The 19,568-nt window shown below is 43.1% G+C and overlaps 1 protein-coding gene across 1 annotated transcript in view; it reads right to left on the bottom strand.

The window, feature by feature from the left end:
• The window catches only part of ARMC3 (armadillo repeat containing 3), a 65,513-nt gene that overhangs the window by 39,742 nt on the left and 6,203 nt on the right, over positions 1–19,568 (bottom strand). The window contains exons 5-9 of the mRNA XM_054171162.1: positions 18,846–19,021; positions 16,325–16,519; positions 14,001–14,184; positions 6,971–7,123; positions 6,755–6,860 (exon numbers count right to left, since the gene is read on the bottom strand). Coding sequence (XP_054027137.1) covers positions 6,755–6,860; positions 6,971–7,123; positions 14,001–14,184; positions 16,325–16,519; positions 18,846–19,021 — 814 coding nt within the window. The remainder of the gene's footprint in view (positions 1–6,754; positions 6,861–6,970; positions 7,124–14,000; positions 14,185–16,324; positions 16,520–18,845; positions 19,022–19,568) is intronic.

Here is a 19,568-nt window from a genome sequence, read left to right as displayed (position 1 = left end):
ATGTGAAACTATTTGGGATAATCTTAGGTTCTCACACACCGGAGATTTGTGTCAGAGAGATGAATGCTCTATATTGCTCTCTCTCTTCAATATACCCCCCTCAGTGGCAACAGAGTTAAAACACAACAACAGGTTTGTTTTGTTTGGGGTTTGGCTCTTCATTTTGTGAAAGAAGAGCTGTACTGGAAATTAAATGCATTACGGTACCTAAGACTACAGAGGGATTTTTTCCACCTGCACAAATCTAAGAAAGAAAACCAACAACAGGCTGAGTGAAACCTTTGGCATCTGCAGGCCACAGCTTAGGGTACTGCCCATGGGTTGCCTGTCAGTAATCTGTTGTGACACCGAAGTCATAGTGGGAACCCATTTTTGAGTGCCAGCCCGGCATTAGGCCTTGGTTCAGCTTTCCTGACAAGGGAAACATTTCACAGTCTCACAGTATAACTAAGGTTGGAAGAGACCCCAAGGATCATCAAGTCCAACCTGTCTCTACAGGCCTCACGACTAGACCATGGCACCAAGTGCCACGTCCAATCTCCCCTTGAACACCTCCAGGGACGGTGACTCCACCACCTCCCTGGGCAGCACATTCCAATGACGAATGACTCGCTCAGTGAAGAACTTTCTCTTCACTTCGAGTCTAAACCTCCCCTGGCACAGCTTGAGACTGTGTCCCCTTGTTCTGGTGCTGGTTGCCTGGGAGAAGAGACCAACCCCTTCCTGTCTACAACCACCTTTCAGGTAGTTGTAGAGGGCAATGAGGTCTCCCCTGAGCCTTCTCTTCTCCAGGCTAAACAATCCCAGCTCCCTCAGCCTCTCCTCATAGGGCTTGTTAGCACGGCTTTGTTTAGCACAAACCATTTTGCCATTTTCAAAGGAAGTCAATGTGTAACCTGTAAGGAAGAGCTTCTGAGCCCTTGGGTAATGACCATGTTGAATTTTTTTCTTTAGAAAGCACCCATGCTGTAGGTAAAGAGAAAGTCAAATCAAGAATCTGATCACGGCATGAGTTAACTCTTTGCATTTGCAAAGAGCTCACCAGAATGGCCCAAGGATAGGGACTTGCTGGAGAGGGTACAGAAAAGGGCTACAGAAGTGCTTAGAGGACTGGAAGCTCTCATATGAGGAAAAACTGAGATAGCAGTGTGTTTTTAGTCTGGAAAAGAGAAGACTGAGGGGGGATGTCATAAATACTTGTAAATAGTTCAAGAGTGGCTGTCAGGCAGATGGGGCCAGTCTTTTTTTCAGTGGTGCCCAATGACAGGGCAAGAATAATGGCCACAAACTTGAACATATGAAGTTCCATCTAAACATGAGGAGGAACTTCTTTAATCTAAAGGTGGTGGAGCACTGGAACAAGATGCCCAGGGAGGTGGTGCAGTCTCTATCTCTGGAAACTTGTCTGGACGTGTTCCTGTGTTCAGAAGAAGATAAACACTTCTCTAGGTGAACCTGCCGTGGCCATGGGGCTGAACCCGATGGTCTCCAGAGGTCCCTTCCAACCTCTGCTGTGCTGTGATTCTGTGTAATGTGAAAAATAACATAAACCCCCCGAAGCCCAACAAAATCCCTGTCGCTTGCAGCTCTGTAGCTCAGGAACAGAACTCTGTCACTAGAGGTCAGTATGAAAACATCTTACCCTAACACAATGCGGCTCCTGACATTCTATTGTTGATTCCCTCCTTCAGAAACACCAACTTACGGTATAAAGAACTACTAAATCGTTAAAGAAACAAACAAACAAACAAAGCACAAAACCCTTGCAATGGACTATTACCTATTTCTGTTCTTAAATGTAGCTCTCATGTACTAGAAATTTGTGTCCCTGTTCTCATCTATCCCTGCAAAGATATCATCTTAATTAATACCAACGCTTCGATATTGATCTGCTTATGGGAATTCAGTTCCATCTACAGTCTTGAAGGAGAAAAACTGCGAGTGAGTTTCCCATTTTCTAATAGGAAGGATGACTACCTAGTGATATTATTACCTATTGGTCATAATCATCTATGCCTAATGATAACAACAGCATTTGAAACGTGAGCAAATTGGATGTTCTTTAAATATACTCCCTACAGCCATACCCATCTTAAAAACAGTCCAAACCTGTTGTGGACGCTGAAAAATCTCCATTTAAGATGGTGAGAGGCTCTCACTAAGGGTGGGCATTACCCACCTGGAATAGATGAGGATGTATTTTGGGTCATCAGATGAGTGCATGAATTTCAGTTTAGAATAGGTGCCATGCCTACTGAAGTCAAGGGGACAACTCATTTTCTCTCACAGGGCACTTCCCATAACGAATGAGTTCCCAACCTGTTTCCCTATCCCCAGCCTATTCTCAAATACTGGAAATCTTGATACACACACAGGCTGCCCAGAAAGGTTGTGGACTCTCCTTCTCTGGAGGCTTTCAAAACCCATCTGGATGCGTTCCTTTTTGACCTGAACTGGATTCTATGGTCCTGCTCTGGCAGGGGGGTTGGACTCAAAGATCTCCAGAGATCCCTTCCAACCCCCAACATCCTGTGATCCTGTGATATATTCAGATGCTGTGGCACTGCCTAGATAAACCTAATTTTGCTGATGTAAATGGGTCCACTGGTTCCTGTAAAGCTTGAAAGAATGATAAAATTCAGTAACATCCAGCATGCTGACTTAGCAAGCTTTGGGGTGATACCTTTGCTATCCTAAATCCAGATAATACTCAGTAATATGTAACATGACACTAATTAGAAACCTCAGGAGAAACAGTCTGCCAGCTAGCTCATGAGTCTGTCAGGTACCACAATTTCCTGCAGCCCTTAGCAGGGCCGAACAAAACCCATCCCCTCCTTTCCTTCTCCCCCCCCCCGAACAAACTCTAACCAAATGCTATAAATTTTGCACTTAAAATAAACAATTTAAGACAAATATTATTGAGGCTGTTAATTAGTTTTCATGTCCAGTACAAAGCTCTAAATTTCAGAGACCATGTTTTTCTTTAGTGGTAACTCCATTAGGTGCCCAGAATTCAGCCACTGCCAGATTTATGAAGAGGGCTATTGGAAATGGCATTTGTGCTGTAACAATAGTGAAGAAAAGAGCTGCCTGAATTAATGTCTGGCTAACTGGTACAGTGGAGAGCTTTATTTCTGTGTGTTGCTTCTAACTAACATCATATTTAGATTTAACAGGATTAGCTTATCCTAAATCCAGGAAAAGCGACGATAATTGATGAGGCTTTAAACGGGAGTGGGGTGGTGGGGGTGGTGCTGGGGAAATAGGCAGAGGCTGAAGTAAAAGGTTTATTGTGCAGTTGCAGCGAGCAGGATACTTTACTTTGCTGCCCAATAGATGGCACTGATGGTTCTTTGGTTGTGCTTCCCTTCCTGCATTATGTACATCATCGAAGCGACTCTCGTCTGCGTTTCCCAATGCTTGGATGCAACAGAAACAGATTTCATAGATGCTTCCAAAAGGCGTTCTGCTGCCCAAATAACTGCATATGGGTTGCAATACAGCGAGTTAGTGTTCTAGACTACAAAAAAAAAGAGTCAAGTGGATGGGAACAGGCAGCTGAACAGAATTCTTTCTTCCCGGTGGCAGCCCACAGAAACGAATTCTGACACATACACCAAGGCTGGCTTCAGAGCTCCACGCACAACAGCAATCAAATAATTTCTTTATCCTGCACGTGGGGTTTGAATTTGCAGCACACTCTGCAGTTTTGTTATGATTTAGCCTAATCATTGAGAGAACATTGAGAGAAAGGGAATTGTTTCGGTCAGAAAAGACCTCTAAGATCGTGGAGTTCAACCCTCACTGACAGACAGCAGCGTGAAAATCCTGTCCTGACTTTCTGGTCAAATTCTGATACAAGCATCATCTGGGGGTGTCAATCTGTAAGTTAATCAGGCATTCGACCACTGGACTTGTTTCTAAGTGCTACTGAAGCGTGGCACCACATCAGCTCTGCAGCCAAAACTTCAATGCTGCAATATTTCAGGAGCTCTTTATAGTATTTTGGGGTTTTCTTTGGTTTTGTGTGTTCGGGTAGAAACATATTGAAAATGCAGGTTTCCCCCTAAACCAGAAAACTCCAACCATTTGCGTGGGCCTCATGTTCTTTGCTGCTCTAGACCTGTGGTTAAAACACTCTGGGCTGGTGTCATTCATTAGTTTATTTATTTCTTTGCCAAACTGTGGCTGCTTGGGGACGTGTGTGAAACGACAAGCTGGTCTCTGTCCCGTTCATCTTGAACAGGTGTTCTAATTACAAACCCTCCCCCCATATTTGACACCTTTATTAGCTGTCTCGGTTGAGAAACAAAGGATTGATTGGGCAGGGGTATAGAACTAGCCTTTCATTGCTGTGGGGAAGCACCTAAAGGTCAAGGTTAATATACATTAGTGGGGGGTAGTATTGCCAATTGCCTATGCGGCTCTTGTGTTATTAATCAATGGAAGACTTTAGCCTTATGAGCTTGCTATTGTGGGAGCCTTAATTACACTATTTGGATTTCTTCCCCTCCACCATATTATACAAAAAGCAGGCAACACTTCTGGACCAAACAGTCCTAACAAGACCAAAACCAGCAGTGGCTTGTACTCTTGCCTGCGTTCTGTAATAGATACTGTACAAAATGAAAGGGCAAGGCACACATCCTGCAGTCAATACAAGGCATGCAAAAAGCCTCATGAAATATGGCAGAGCACAGGGATATGAGTTCAACAAGATTGAATTTTTTTGCCTGGCCAGTAAAAAGGGAGAACATTTATAGTAAATAGGCTTCCCTTTCCCTTTTACTGTAGCCATTTTGTTCTTGCTACATAAAGCCTACCTGCTACTACTAGCTTTAAGATTTAATATTCTTGGAGGGTTTATAACAAGAATTTAATATACAACCAATAAAAGGGCACCAGTCCCATTAGTCTCATTTGGGACCAGAATGTTGTCAAGATAATTACCCAGCCAAGTCACATCATTATAAAAGTGTATCAGCATCTTCATTATATACACCCTTATTTTCAGTGGTTTACAAGGCTCTCTCTCACACACCCCCACTCCAAAATGAAATATGATTATGGTAACTCAACCTGGAATGCATTTTCTCAAAAGTACTTTTTTTCCTATTACCTGAATGTAAAATAAATACAGGCCAGATAGTCAGTCAGTGAGCTGGAACTGTACCAATTTGTATCAGCTGAAGGTTCAACTCTATATATCCATTTATAGATCCCAGTCACACTTGGCCCCTTCTATGGCTTATTAATGGTTTCGATTTAGGAATGAAGCTGGGCAGTAATTATACAATCATATGGCATTCATCCAAAATACATATTTAATGTAAATTATTGCTTCCTGATTTATTTTTTTTTACAGAAGACCTGTGATTAGATTATCTGGTGCTTTCATATTGTAGTTGGGAGCTGGATTGCAATAAGGGAGAAGTCTATATGTGAGCCACCTTTATAATTTCCTGCCTCTGCCGCCCGGCAAGAAACAAACACGGATTCCATTATAATGCAGAGGAACAGAGGCAGCTATTTCCCTGCCTGAGGTCTCAGAGAATTGTTCTAGCAGTTGAGCTGAACAATGTCCTGACTATCTCCTTGGCAAAAGAAACTGAATGGGTTGGCATAGGCTGCTATACCAACTCAGAACTCTCCAGAGATTCCCTTTTCACAATGTGAAACCTCAAAGGGCTGCGCTATGAAAACCAGCTGTAGCGGAGCTGAAAGTCTGACCCCTAGACTCCAGTTCTGTGCTCTTTTTATGTGTCTATGACTCCCACTGACACCAACTGAAGAGTCATGCACATGAGGGGAGCAGAATATCAGACACACACAAACATCTACGATGTGAATCTGAGAACAGAGTATTATTCTCTCGTGTCAAATTATGGCCCCATCTGGTAACATTAAGTGAATACTGGTGACTATTAGAGCCGAATCAATAAATTGAAGCCAATAATTTATTTGGTGAGTTATTTTACTTTTTCCACTTCAAAGAATCCCTGTGAATGGATTACAACTTCCTCAAGTATATTCCAGGAAACTTTTAAGGAATTTTATTTTATGGTTTGTTAGTTACAGGCAATGTCAGACCGCTCTGTTTCTTCTCCCTGAACAGAACGTGTAATAGAGCTGGGGGAACAGGACTCCAGAACTGACAGCGGAATTTAGTTGATGCAATTACTGCAGAACTTATAGTTGGCTAACCACCCTCTGTTAGTTACTTTGGATACCAAAGTAACACTTCTTTTCTTTCCAGAGGATGCTCTGTGGGCGCTGGGAAACATTAACAAGAGAAAGACAATGCCAATATTCAGAATGTCCCACTGCTATCTCCCTCAAAGACTGGATTTAAATCAGCCAAAAAACTCTGTGAACCATCACATTTTGAAGGATTGTCACACTTCATGGGATACCTTACTGATGTTGATGTCTTAGATCATGAGGCAGATTTTCCTCATCAAAGCATTTCCTCATTTCCTCATCAAAACATTTGTATCTCTGCTTTCATTACACCTCCTTCATACCTCTCCCTGATAAAGCCAGTGTTAGTAGAGATAGCTTAATTCATGTAACAGTGCTGAGAACCAACCTATCCCAGATGACTCATAAGCCCCCAAAAGTGCCTTGTGGTCCAACCCAAACACAACTGCCTTGCAGGGTAAGGACAAGGAGAGGCATCCTTTAAAATATCAAAATATTATCCCTTGTGTTCAGATCAGTGTTTTAAATAGCTGAATGATTGCAGACTCACCATGCATTACTAGGACTGGCTGTGGTCAAATTAGCTAATGCTGTCACTGCAGCTTCTTTTACCTCTTCATTGTCGGTGCTTACCAACTGTACTAGCTGGGGGATTCCTTCAAAAGAAATAATTGCAGAGATTAATCACTATTCAGCCTGCAAAACTGCAACATGCTCCTCATAAAAGGCCAAGAATGGATTCTCAGCTCACCCCTTCCCACCTTACCCTGCAGTCCAAAGGTGCGTTTGCTAGCCGGATTCACACTCATGGCAGAAATCGCTTGGGAAGCAGCAACCTTAACTCCATCGTTACCAGTTTCCAAAGCCTTTATGAGACATTCCTCAGCCTCTTCCTCGTGTAAGATTTTTCTGCTTTCAGCTTTCAATTCAAAAGAACAACAGCATTAATATGTGCTGGCAGCCTAGAAGGACAACTGTATCCTGGGCTGCATCAAAAGCAGTGTGACCAGCAAGATGAGGGAGCCCCTCTGCCCTGCTCTGGTGAGACCCCACCTGTAGCACTGCATCCAGCATAAGAAGGACATGGAGCTGCTGGAGTGGGTCCAAAGGTGGCCACAAAGATGATCAGAGGGCTAGAGAAACTCTCCTATGTGGACAGGCTGAGAGAGCTGGGGCTCTTCAGCCTGGAGAAGAGAAGGCTCTGGGGAGACCTAATAGCAGCCTTCTAGTACCTGAAGGACCTACAAGAAAGCTGGGGAGGGACTTTTTACAAAGGCTTGGAGTGACAGGATGAGGGGGAATGGATTGAAGCTGGAAGAGAGAAGATTCAGACTGGAGATTAGGAAGAAATTCTTGACAGTGAGGGTGATGAGATGCTGGAGCAGGTTGCACAGGGAGGTTGTGGATGCCCCTTGCTCAAACTGTTCAAGGCCAGGTTGGGTTGGACAAGACCTTGAGCAATCAGATCTGGCAGAAGGTGTCCCTGCCTATGGCAGGGGATCGGAACTAGATCATCTTTAAGGTCCTTCCCAACCCAAACCATTCTGTGCTTCTGTGATTCTGTGCTCTGGAGCCTGGTTAACATGCTTCTTCATAATGCAGGGCTTTATTTATCTAGGTTATCTCAACTCAAGATCAGTGAAAGGACATGATGCTGTTTAACATTAACCCAAGCCATTCTATGATAAATCTTCATCTATTTTCCTAATCAATAAAAGAACAAGAACTTGATTTCATGTAGCTGTTTCCCCCACAACAGTTGCTTTTGATACCATGGAAATGGAAATATTTTGGTAAAAGAGGCACCAGCAAATAAGAAATGTGCACAAAGGACCTGATGCAAACCCCACTAGACTTCAGTGAACTCTGAATCAAGCCCAAAAGATGACTACAAAGTTCATCCTTAAACACACATAGCTCAAGAGAAGGCAAAGTTTGTTCTAAGACTGAAAACCACCAGAATGCATACAGGCTCACCCCCAAAACAGATGAGATCAGAAGAGCAGGTGTTTCTCAGAAAGAGCTCCGAGTCAAACTCTCTCAGCCAGAAAGTACTGGCCAGCATAGCTCTATAGTTGTGAGGATCAATAAACATTTAACCAGATGCATTGTTTAAAGTGGATTAATTACATTCTCCCTACATAGTAGAATTTTCAAGTGTATCTAAGAAATTCAGGACCTGAGAAGTTGGAAGGGCTTGGACACAGTTGCAAATCTTACCAATGCTTACTAAAGCTTTGAGGGAGCTTTCTCTTATTTGGACTGCTGTCTTACAAATAAAGACGTTCCAAAAGGAAAGAAAAATACTGTAAGTCTTCTTTAAAACAGAACTGAAGATGGAGAGGAGAAAAATAAATAAACAGCGGTCCACAAAGCCAATGAAAAGAAGTTTGACTGAAAACTTAGTTCCAACAGAGATTACTCCATGAACATAGAATCAGAGAATTGTCAGGGTTGGAAGGGACCTCAAGGATCATCCAGCTCCAACCCCCCTGCCATGGGCAGGGACACCTCACACTAGATCAGGTTGCTCACAGCCACATCCAGCCTGGCCTTCAAAACATCCAGGGATGAGGCTTCTACCACCTCCCTGAGCAACCTGTCCCACTGTCTCACTACCCTCATGGGGAAGAACTTCTTCCTAACATCCAATCTGAATCTACACACTTCTAGCTTTGCTCCATTCCCCCCAGTCCTATCACTCCCTGACACCCTCAAAAGTCCCTCCCCAGCTTTCTTGTAGCCCCCTTCAGATACTGGAAGGCCACAATAAGGTCTCCTCGGAGCCTTCTCTTCTCCAGACTGAACAACCTAAACTCTCTCACTCTGACCTCATAGGAGAGGAGCTCCAGCCCTCTGATCATCCTTGTGGCCCTTCTCTGGACACATTCCAGCATGTCCAGAACCTTCCTGTAATAGGGCTCCAGAACTGGACACAGCACATCCATGAGACAGGCTGCTCTTTTCTCCTCTCTAGCTCAGTTTTAAATACCTTTAAAATCACAGCATGGCAGGGGTTGGAAGGCACCTCTGGAGATTATCTAGTCCAACACCCCTACTAAAGCAGGCTAGCCTAGAGGATGTTGCACAGGAATGTGTCCAGATGGGTTTTGAAACTCTCCAGAGAAGGAGACTCCACAACCTCTCTGGGCATCCTGCTCCAAGGTTCCAGCACCCTCTCAGGAAAGTGTTCCCTTAAGTTCAAGTGAAACTGTGCTCTAGTTTGTACCCATTTGCCCTTGTCCTTTCACTGGGCAGCAGAGTAAAGAGCCCAGCCTCACCACCAGCACCAAGCAACTGCAATCACAAAGCAAAAGATGCACCAAAACAGAAATAATTTTAAATGTCAGCAGAACCCTGGCCATAGACTTGACTCATACCAGCCAGCTCTCAAGACAAGGCCTTAACTGGGATTACAGACTGCTTGAACAAATTATCAAGCAAGATGCTGGCCTGCTGCTTGCTGAAGCAGTCCACATTACCTAAGAATCATCTCTAGAGGTTCTTCATGCCTCAGGAATTTGGTTCTTGTACAGCAAGCTATTTATTACTGTAGAGATTTTCTTTACAATTGCTTTTGCTTTTAAAGGCAGTTATGGTGATGGGCATGCACTTAATTGTAAGGATATTTTATGCCTGTGTGGAATCATAACCACAACAATGATGATAAATAGTAATTCATCTGAAAGACTTAAATAGGTGACTTAAAATATTTTAAACAGACTAAAGAATTTTCCATTGATGTGGAAAAGCAGAGTTTTGGATCTGAGTTTACAGTAAAGAGGATGCATTCATATTTAGCTTAGCTAGACAGAGGAAAATGATGATGTATTTTAAGATCCAGGTTCTAAGGGATGAGTACTTTCTGCTGATCTCTGTATCAGTTGTTTCCTCTACTATAGAAAAGAATGGACACCTGAGAAGCATCCTTTGTACTTAAGCAGTTATCATGTCAGTGACAGGAGCATGCTTACAGTGATTAAATTCTTGATCTGTGAGTAATTTGAATAGATTAACTTGAAGTGAAATACTCTGGCACTCCCAGTTGAAAGAGTTTGGAGTATCAACACTTCTGTCCAGTTTTTCATGCACAGAAGCCATCATGAGCCAACCTTTGTTTTTCAAAGTATTTCCCTATTCTCCCTTCTTATCCCAAAGTCATGATCAGATTTTTAGTGATTAATCAGATCACTCTCATCACCTTATGGAAGAACTTGTATTGATTTCAAACTGAGAAAAGTTGATGTTAAACAGCATCATGTCCTCTCACTGATCTTGAGTTGAGATAGCCCAGATAAATATAACCCTGCATTATGAAGAAGCATGTTAACCAGGCTACAGAGCATAGAATCATGGATCCATGGAATCATGGAACCACAGAATGGTTTGGGTAGGAAGGGACCTTAAAAATCATCTAGTTCCAACCCCACTGCCATAGGCAGGGACACCTTCCACCAGAACAGGTTGTTCAAGGTCTCATCCAATGTGGCCTTGAAGAGTTTCATTAAGGGGCATCCATAACCTCCCTGTACAACCTGTTCCAGCATCTCATCACCCTCACTGTAAAGAATTTCTTCCTAATCTACTCTGCTCAAACCTCAATCCATTGTAAATCCTTTGTAAAACGTCCCTCTCCAGCTGTCCTGTAGCCATCTTCATGTACTGGAAGGCTGCTCTAAGGTCTCCCTGGAGCCTTCCCTTCTCTAGGCTGAACAGCCCCAACTCTTGCAGCCTGTCCCCACAGAGGAGGTGCTCCAGCCCTCTGATCATCATCTCTGATCATGTTTAGAATGCTCTCTTTTGAAAGGACTTTTGTTCAGATACATGCAAACAACAGGGAGAGCTTCAAACCAGAAGTCTGCAGGGTGAGGCCAAACTCAAATTATCATGATCACCACTTTCTCCATGCAGACTCCACAGCACATTGCTGTTGCTGGTGTCTGGCATTGTCAGGGGAAAGTCAGCTCCTCCTTAATCACCAGTCCAGATAAGTCACTCCCAGATATTCAATAATTTATAGCACTAAATTATATTTTGCATTCTGAAATGACTGCATTATTTGCTGGGCAAGGAGGCAATCACATTAAAATTCACCACTGCATTGATAAATTAATATATTAAATTCAAAATGATGTTACAGAACAAAACAAATTTTCAGGGGCAAAGGGATAATGATTATGTATAGAAATATGATCAATTTTAACTTACTTAAACAGAACAGCAGGCTAAAGATGCTATTTAAAATTGAAGGCAGTGTTGATACCATGTGATTTATTCTGGTGTTTGAGAACAGCTCTTGGGGGATACCTCTGTCTTAGAACAGCAAGAGGAACCCCTTTCCAATGGGGCTGAAAGGGACATAGACCCAAAGTGTTTGATATAATCATATCTATCAGGAAAGTAACAAAGCTGAACAGGATCACAGATCACAGGATGTTAGGGGATGGAAAGGACTTCTCCAGGTCATTGAGTTTAACCCCTCTGCCAGAGCAGGACCATAGAATCTAGAACAGATCACATCAGGAACACATCTAGACAGGTTTTGAAAGTCTCCAGAGAAGGAGACTCCACAACCTCTCTGGGCAGCCTGTTCCAGTGCTCTGTGACCCTTACAGTAAAAAAGTTCCTCTTCATGTTGAGGTGGAACCTCCTGTGCTGTAGTTTCCATCCATTGCCCCTTGTCCTACCACAGGGCACAAGTGAGCAGAGGGTCCCTTCCTTCCTGACCCCCAGCCCTCAGATATTTATAGACATTGGTCAGATCCCCTCTCAGTCTTCTCCTGTCAAGACCAAACAGCCCCAGGGCTTTCAGCCTCTCCTCACCAGGCAGTGCTCCAGTCCCTTCAGGTTGGACTCGATGATCTCAAAGGTCTCTTCCATCCTGGTTAATTCAATTCAATTCAATTCAATTCAATTCAATTCAATTCTATTCTATTCTATTCTATTCTATTCTATTCTATTCTACTCTACTCTATTCTATTCTACTCTACTCTACTCTACTCTACTCTACTCTATTCTACTCTACTCTACTCTACTCTACTCTACTCTACTCTACCATTCTGTGATTCTGTAATCCTTATAATGATCCAACCACTGCTTTTCTTTCCACTGGAAGCCTGACATTAGAGCAACAGCTCTACATATCTGGAATAAAATCGATGATTCCCGGGGTGCCGTTAATCAGCAAGCTTCCGGGGCTGTGTTTTGCACTGCACCACTCCAACATGTTGCCCTTTGCTCTAACTGGTTGCCACCAAAATTCTCCAGCTTGGAAGCAAATATTTTAAATCTTTTGATCTATTTCCCCAGCTTGCTGCATCCATACCAACTGTCATAGGCTGAAGAAGAGAGCAAACCTCTATAATGAAACCACATTGACTCCATTTGTAAAGAAGCATGACAAGAAGATGCATCTTCCCTGACGGTAACATCCCATGATATAAGATCATAGGCAGCACTGTCATATATTATGTGTAGTTCTTGCCACTGTGCTTTAAAAATGGAGTGTTCAGACATGCTGCTGCTAACAGCTGCTAAAATATTAGACCACAAAACCTGAAAGAGGTGTGAAAGAAGAAGAAGGGGGGAAAAGGGCTCTGCTTATTATGAAAAAGGAGTAAGATGCAGTAGAAACCAGTAGGAGCAAATATAAATCTGCTTAGCATGCTACTTACAAGCCTGTCACAGGACTATAAAAATGATAGTGACAGTCCTAAGCAGCATAATAACAACAGAGGAAAACACAAAGGAGGAAGGGGGTTTCCTATCTTTGAGACCTAAGCATTAATGGAAATAATTTTCAGTGACTTGCAAAGCTTACAATGTATAATGATAGAAACAGGCAGAAACCCACAGAATACTAGGAAAGGTGGATTCCACTCTCTTCATGTATCCTTTGCAATCCAAACAATTACACTATCAGCCTGGGCAGGGACTGGCTTGAGAGCAGTCCTGAAGAAAGGACTTGGGGGTTCTGGTGGATGAGAAGCTCAGTATGAGCCACCAGTGCATACTTGCAGCCCAGAAAGCCAACCAGAGCCTGCTCTTCTTGGAGAGGGTGGCTCAAAACTGAACCCAGTACTCAAGGTGTGGCCTCCCCCATGCTAAATACAGGGGGACAATCACTGCCCTAATCCTGCTGGTCACACCATTCCTGATCCCAGACAGGATGCTGTTGGCCTTCTTGGCCACCTGGTCACAGGCTGGCTCATCTTCAGCTGGCTATTGATCCATACCACCAGTTCTTTTTCTACTGGGGTAGCAAGACTTGTAATGTCCTTTTACAAGGGCTTGTTATGAAAGGACAAGAGGGAATGGATTTAAACTTGAGCAGGGCAGATTTTGACTGGGTATTTAGTAGAATCTTTAAAGTGAGGGTGGTGAGACACGGGAACAAGCTTCCCAGGGAGGTTGTGGCTGCCCCCTCCCTGGAGGTGTTCAAGGCCAGGCTGGATGAGGCCTTGAGCAACATGGGCTAGTGGAAGATGTCCCTGCCTATGGCAGTGGGGTTGGAACTGGATGATCTTTAAGACCCCTTCTGACCCAAACCATTTTATGAATCTGTGACCACACACAGAATCACAGAATCACCAAGGTTAGAAGAGACCTCCAAGATCATCAAGTCCAACCTGTCACCACAGACCTCATGACTAAACCATGATCCTGTGAACTCGTTCTCGCTAGTGTTTTCCTCAGCACAGGTATTACTCTCAACTACATAAAATGGCTTCACTGTGAATGAAAATTTACTTCAGAAACAAATTCATGCCCACAGATTTTTTTAAAAGATCACATACAGTCATAAGCTGCTTTGGCAATTGCCTTTGCTGCATTCTTCTGAATATCAGGAACAGTAGAGGCTCCTACAAATGAAAGTAGCGTTTTAAGGCCTCCTATCTGCTGAATCATTTGCAGAGCATGCACATCCTCGAGACAGTTTCCCAGCACAGCAAGAGCTTCCACGTGTAGATCACTGAATTGCTAACAAGACAAAAAAAACCACCAACAAACAAATAACCTTTTAATCTGTGTTAGAGTACCTTCTGCTTCTAACTTTGCAGCACAACTGTCCTAACTTTCATAGTATCACAGAATCAGTCAGGGTTGGAAGGGACCACATGGATCATCTAGTTCCAACCCCCCTGCCATGGGCAGGGACACCCCACACTAGATCAGGCTGGCCAGAGCCTCACCCAGCCTGGGCTTAAACACCTCCAGGGACAGGGCCTCAACCACCTCCCTGGACAACCCATTCCAGGGCTTCACCACTCTCATGGGGAAGAACTTCCTCCTCCCCTCCAGCCTCAATCTCCCCAGCTCCAGCTTCATTCCATTCCCCCTAGTCCTATCACTCCCTGAGATCCTGAGCAGTCCCTCCCCAGCCTTCTTGGAGCCCCCTTCAGATACTGGAAGGCCACAATTAGGTCACCTCAGAGCCTTCTCTTCTCCAGACTGAACAGCCCCAACTCCTTCAGTCTGTCCTCACAGCAGAGCAGCTCCAGCCCTCTGCTCATCCTGGTGGCCCTTCTCTGGACACCTTCCAGCACCTCCAGATCCCTCTTGTAATAGGGGCTCCAGAACTGGAGGCAGTACTCCAGGTGGGGTCTCCCCAGAGCTGAGCAGAGGGGGAGAATCCCCTCCCTTGCCCTGCTGGCCACACTTCTCTTGCTGCAGCCCAGGCTCTGATTGGCTTTCCAGGCTGCAAGTGCTCACTGAGAGCTCCTGTTGAGCTTCTCCTCCCCCAGCACCCCCAAGTCTCCCTCCTCAGGGCTGCTTTCCAGCCAGTCACTGCCCAGCCTGGATTTGTGCCTGGGTTTGCCTCGACCCAGATGCAGGAGCCTGCACTTGGTCTTGTTGAACCTCATGAAGTTGGCTTGTGCCCACCTCTCCAGGCTATCCAGGTCCCTCTGGATGGCATCCCTTCCCTCCAGCTGTCTGCTGCCACGTTCTTTAGGGCATTTTGTTCATACTGCCGAGCACAGCTTCTCACACTCTGATTTCTTTGGGCATATTTTGGATTTTTGATGAGCCTTAGGGTGCAGCACAATTTATCAAACCCTGTATAACCTCTGCATGTTTCTCATTTACTTCAAAGTGGGTTAGGCAATCATCCAGGAAGGGATTGTTAACCTTAAAATTACAACAAACTCACAAATTTCTCTCTACATTATGTTTCCCATGGTGACTGCTGAACTCAAGACCAGAAGGAGTCTCATACTAACATAACTCTGGGGAGACCTAATTGCGGCCTTCCAGTACCTGAAGGGGGCCCACAAGAAGGCTGCAGAGGGACTGTTTGCAAAGGCCTGCAGTGATAGAAGGAGGGGCAATAGTTTGAAATTAGAGAAAAGGAGATTTAGGATGGATGTTAGGAGGAAGTTCGTTAAGGTGAGGGTAGTGGAACACTGGAACAGGTAGCCCAGGGAGGTAGTTGAGGCCCCATCTCTGGGACATATTATAATCGAGGTCAGGCTGGACAGGGCTCTGGGCAACCTGATCTAGTGGAAGATGTCCCTGCTCACTGCAGGGGGGTTGGACTGGATGACCTTCAGAGCTCCCTGCCAACACAAATCATTCTATGATTCTATAAGCAATGCACTTTCCAAGGGAGGGAGTTATGTTTAAGACCACTGATACCAAAATAAATTCAGGAAAAAAAAGGAATAAACCAGATCAGTGTTCAGACTGGGAACCAGCACCAGAGTCTAGCATAGAGTTAAAAAAAAAGGGAGAAGACATTGTTAAAACCCAACTGTATGGTGCATTTTTCTGATACTGAGAGCAGTTTGAGAATCAAAGAAGGGTTTGGATTGGAAGGGACCTCCAAAGGTCCAGCCCCCTCTGCAGTAAGCAGGGGCATCTTCAACTAGACCAGGCCCCAAAAATGGATAGCAAAACACAAACCAGGATTGCTAATAGGAATAAAGCAATAAACCAACCAGATATATTCCAGTCAATCCTCAGTAAGGTAGGTAGGCTACCTTAGCTTATCTCTATCACAGTTTGCTCTAAGGAACTTTTTCCTCCTTTGTCACTCTTCCATAACAGGAACAATATTTCTCAGCAGTCATGCAAACATTAGCAGCAAGAACAAAAAACTTTGCAAGCAAGGAAACTTTACATTGTTTGCCAGTATCTTCAGAAGACAATCTAATCCTTCATTTTCTCTCAGTGTTGTCCTGCTTTCTGTGTCTTTGCTGATTACTTCTAAGGTTTTTAGGGCTAACAACTGAAGAGTTGGGTACTCAGATTCCAGTAGTTGCAGCAAGGGTGGAATCACATTCAGTGCACAAACTGCAGCATGGATTTCAAAATCCTGTAGTAAAATATGCAACAAAAAACGTTAGTGACAGGGAATGTAACAGTCCATCCATTTCTGGCTTTCCTGAAAGAACAAAAATCTGACTTCAAGCACACACACACACACACACACACACACAAGCCAACATTCTAGAACTTCCAGTTTTAAAGGTTTGCTTCCTTTCAGCTAAGAATCAAACTGATTATAAGCAAGCCCCCCTGGACCTAAAATTCCAATTTATTTCTTTCTTTGCATGACTGAAGTACATGGTTAGCCTCTCATGCTGCCTGAGGAAGTCTGTTTACTCCAGGTGTTGCCATGTTTGGTCTCAGCACACACGTTTCATTGAGGAAGTTTTCAGTGTCATCATTTTTATTTACCTCAGTGAGAGGAAAATACTTTTGGCACTCTGCTGTGGTTGCTTGGTTATACCTTCTTTTGTTTCAGTAATTAGAAGGTGACAATTGAAAATGTCCACTTTAAGCAGTGTATATGCAGCTTAATAATAATAATAAAAAAAAGATAGTAGTAGATGGTATTAAAATGGGGTGGGGTGGGGAGGGGTGGGGGGAAATTAACTAAATTACAATTTGCTTTTAAATAGCTTCTTGCACATGTGCAGCATGCAATTATCCTTATCAATATAGGCAAGCACCAGGTGCAGTTATCCAGATATACCCTGCAACAAAGACAGCCAGATAGTCAAAAAGGAGAAAGAGTAAAATGTGAGTCTGAATAGACATGCTCTGATGCCCCAAAAGAGATAGAGTTATAAACTGAATTCATTACTGAATTGATTCGCCTAAGCCACGGAAGAGAACTGCCACACAAATGCACCATTCTTTTGCTAAGCACCATATGGATGACATTAGTGCTGGGGTGTGAAAGTGGCCAGGAACAAATCTATCCCTCCCAGTATGGAAAGGAGCTGTTGACAGCATTCACCTATCATTAAAAAGATGTTCCACACCGTGACTGTTGACTTGCTGGCCGAAACAAGGCACATTGCAATTGCCAGTTCTTTCATTTACAGGAGGATTCCATCCTTTTGGGTCAGAAAGATTATAACTCTCACTATCAGGCTGAACATTTTCCAACTAAGGAAATCAACTCATATTTAATGAAAAAAAAATCCTGAAGCTGATTCTGGGCTCACATTACTGCACAGCATGGATAACTGCATTAAGTTCAACAGAATTCGAGTCAAATCAGCTAGATTCATAACTAATGCAACAATCAAGGACTTGTGTGCAATGTTATCAACTACACTGATGAAATTGGGGAGCAAAAGAACCAAATATGTAAACATTCTTTAATTATTTTTTTAAGATATCACTTTAACTTCAAAATTTAACCTACATTTAAAGTCTCATTTCAATGGACAATGGAATCAAACTGCAAAGTTTCATTTCGATGGACAATGGAATCAAAATGCAAAGTTTCATTTCAATTGAAAATAGAATCAAAATGCAAAGTCTCATTTCAATGGACAATGGAACCAAACTGCAAAGTTTCATTTCAATGGACAATGGAATCAAAATGCAAAGTCTCATTTCAATGGAGAATGGAATCAAACTGCAAAGTTTCATTTCAATGGACAATGGAATCAAAATGCAAAGTCTCATTTCAATGGAAAATGGAATCAAAATGCAAAGTTTCATTTCAACTGAAAATGGAATCAAACTGCAAAGTTTCATTTCAATGGACAATGGAATCAAAATGCAAAGTTTCATTTCAACTGGAAAATGGAATCAAAATGCAAAGTCTCATTTCAACTGGAAAATGGAATCAAAATGCAAAGTTTCATTTCAACTGGAAAATGGAATCAAAATGCAAAGTCTCATTTCAATGGACAATGGAATCAAAATGCAAAGTCTGATTTCAATGGACAATGGAATCAAACTGCAAGGTTTCATTTCAATGGGAAATGGAATCACAATGCAAAGTTTCATTTCAATGGACAATGGAATCAAAATGCAAAGTCTCATTTCAACTGGAAAATGGAATCAAATTGCAAAGTTTCATTTCAACTGAAAATGGAATCCAAATGCAAAGTTTCATTTCAATGGACAATGGAATCCAAATGCAAAGTTTCATTTCAACTGGAAAATGGAATCAAAATGCAAAGTTTCATTTCAATTGAAAATCTAATTAAAATTCAAAGTTCCATTTCAATTTAAAGTTGAACTCAAGTTGAAAGTTCCATTGCAATTAAAAATTTAATGTAAAGTTTGATTTGCAATTAAATACAAGCTTCCAATTAAAAACCCACAGGGGATGGCAGGAGTGGGGAGGAAGTGCTTATCCACCCCTGTGATTTAAAACAGCAGCAAAACTTTACCTGCACCAGGAGGTAGATACATTCAACTGAATTTTTCTGAACATCAGGATCAGGGCTATCCAGCAGTCTAATGAGTGGTTCTAATCCTCCTTGCTTAAGTATTTGATTTTTTGCTGTATATTCCACAGCCATATGTGCTAGACAGAGAGTAGCAAATTCATGGATAACTACATCTTCTATGAGGGAAAGAAAAAGGGAAAAAAAAGAAATATTTTGATCAAGTTATATTCAGCATAGTACCTGCTCATGAATCCAGTGGTTTCAGATATTGGAAGTCAGTAAAAAAAAGGTTTTAACCATACCTGCCACCTCCATAAACATGAAGGCTCTGAGATGACCTTATTGTGGCCTTCCAGTATCTGAAAGGGGGCCTACAAAAAGGCTGGGGAGGGACTTCGCAGGATCTCAGGGAGTGATAGGACTAGGGGGAACGGAATGAAGCTGGAGGTGGGGAGATTCAGGCTGGACCTGAGGAAGAAGTTCTTCACTGTGAGAGTGGTGAAGCCCTGGAATGGGTTGTCCAGGGAGGTGGTTGAGGCCCCATCCCTGAAGGTGTTTAAGCCCAGGCTGGATGAGGCTCTGGCCAGCCTGATCTATCACAGTATCACCAAGGTTGGAAGAGACCTCAAAGATCATCGAGTCCAACCTGTCTCCACAGACCTCATGACTAGACCATGGCACCAAGTGCCACATCCAATCCCCTCTTGAACACCTCCAGGGATG

Source organism: Dryobates pubescens, chromosome 21 (assembly GCF_014839835.1).
Source record: "Dryobates pubescens isolate bDryPub1 chromosome 21, bDryPub1.pri, whole genome shotgun sequence".
Lineage (NCBI taxonomy): Eukaryota > Metazoa > Chordata > Aves > Piciformes > Picidae > Dryobates > Dryobates pubescens.
The sequence above is the reverse complement of the archived record's forward strand: the minus strand, read 5'-3'. Positions and strand labels throughout refer to the sequence as shown.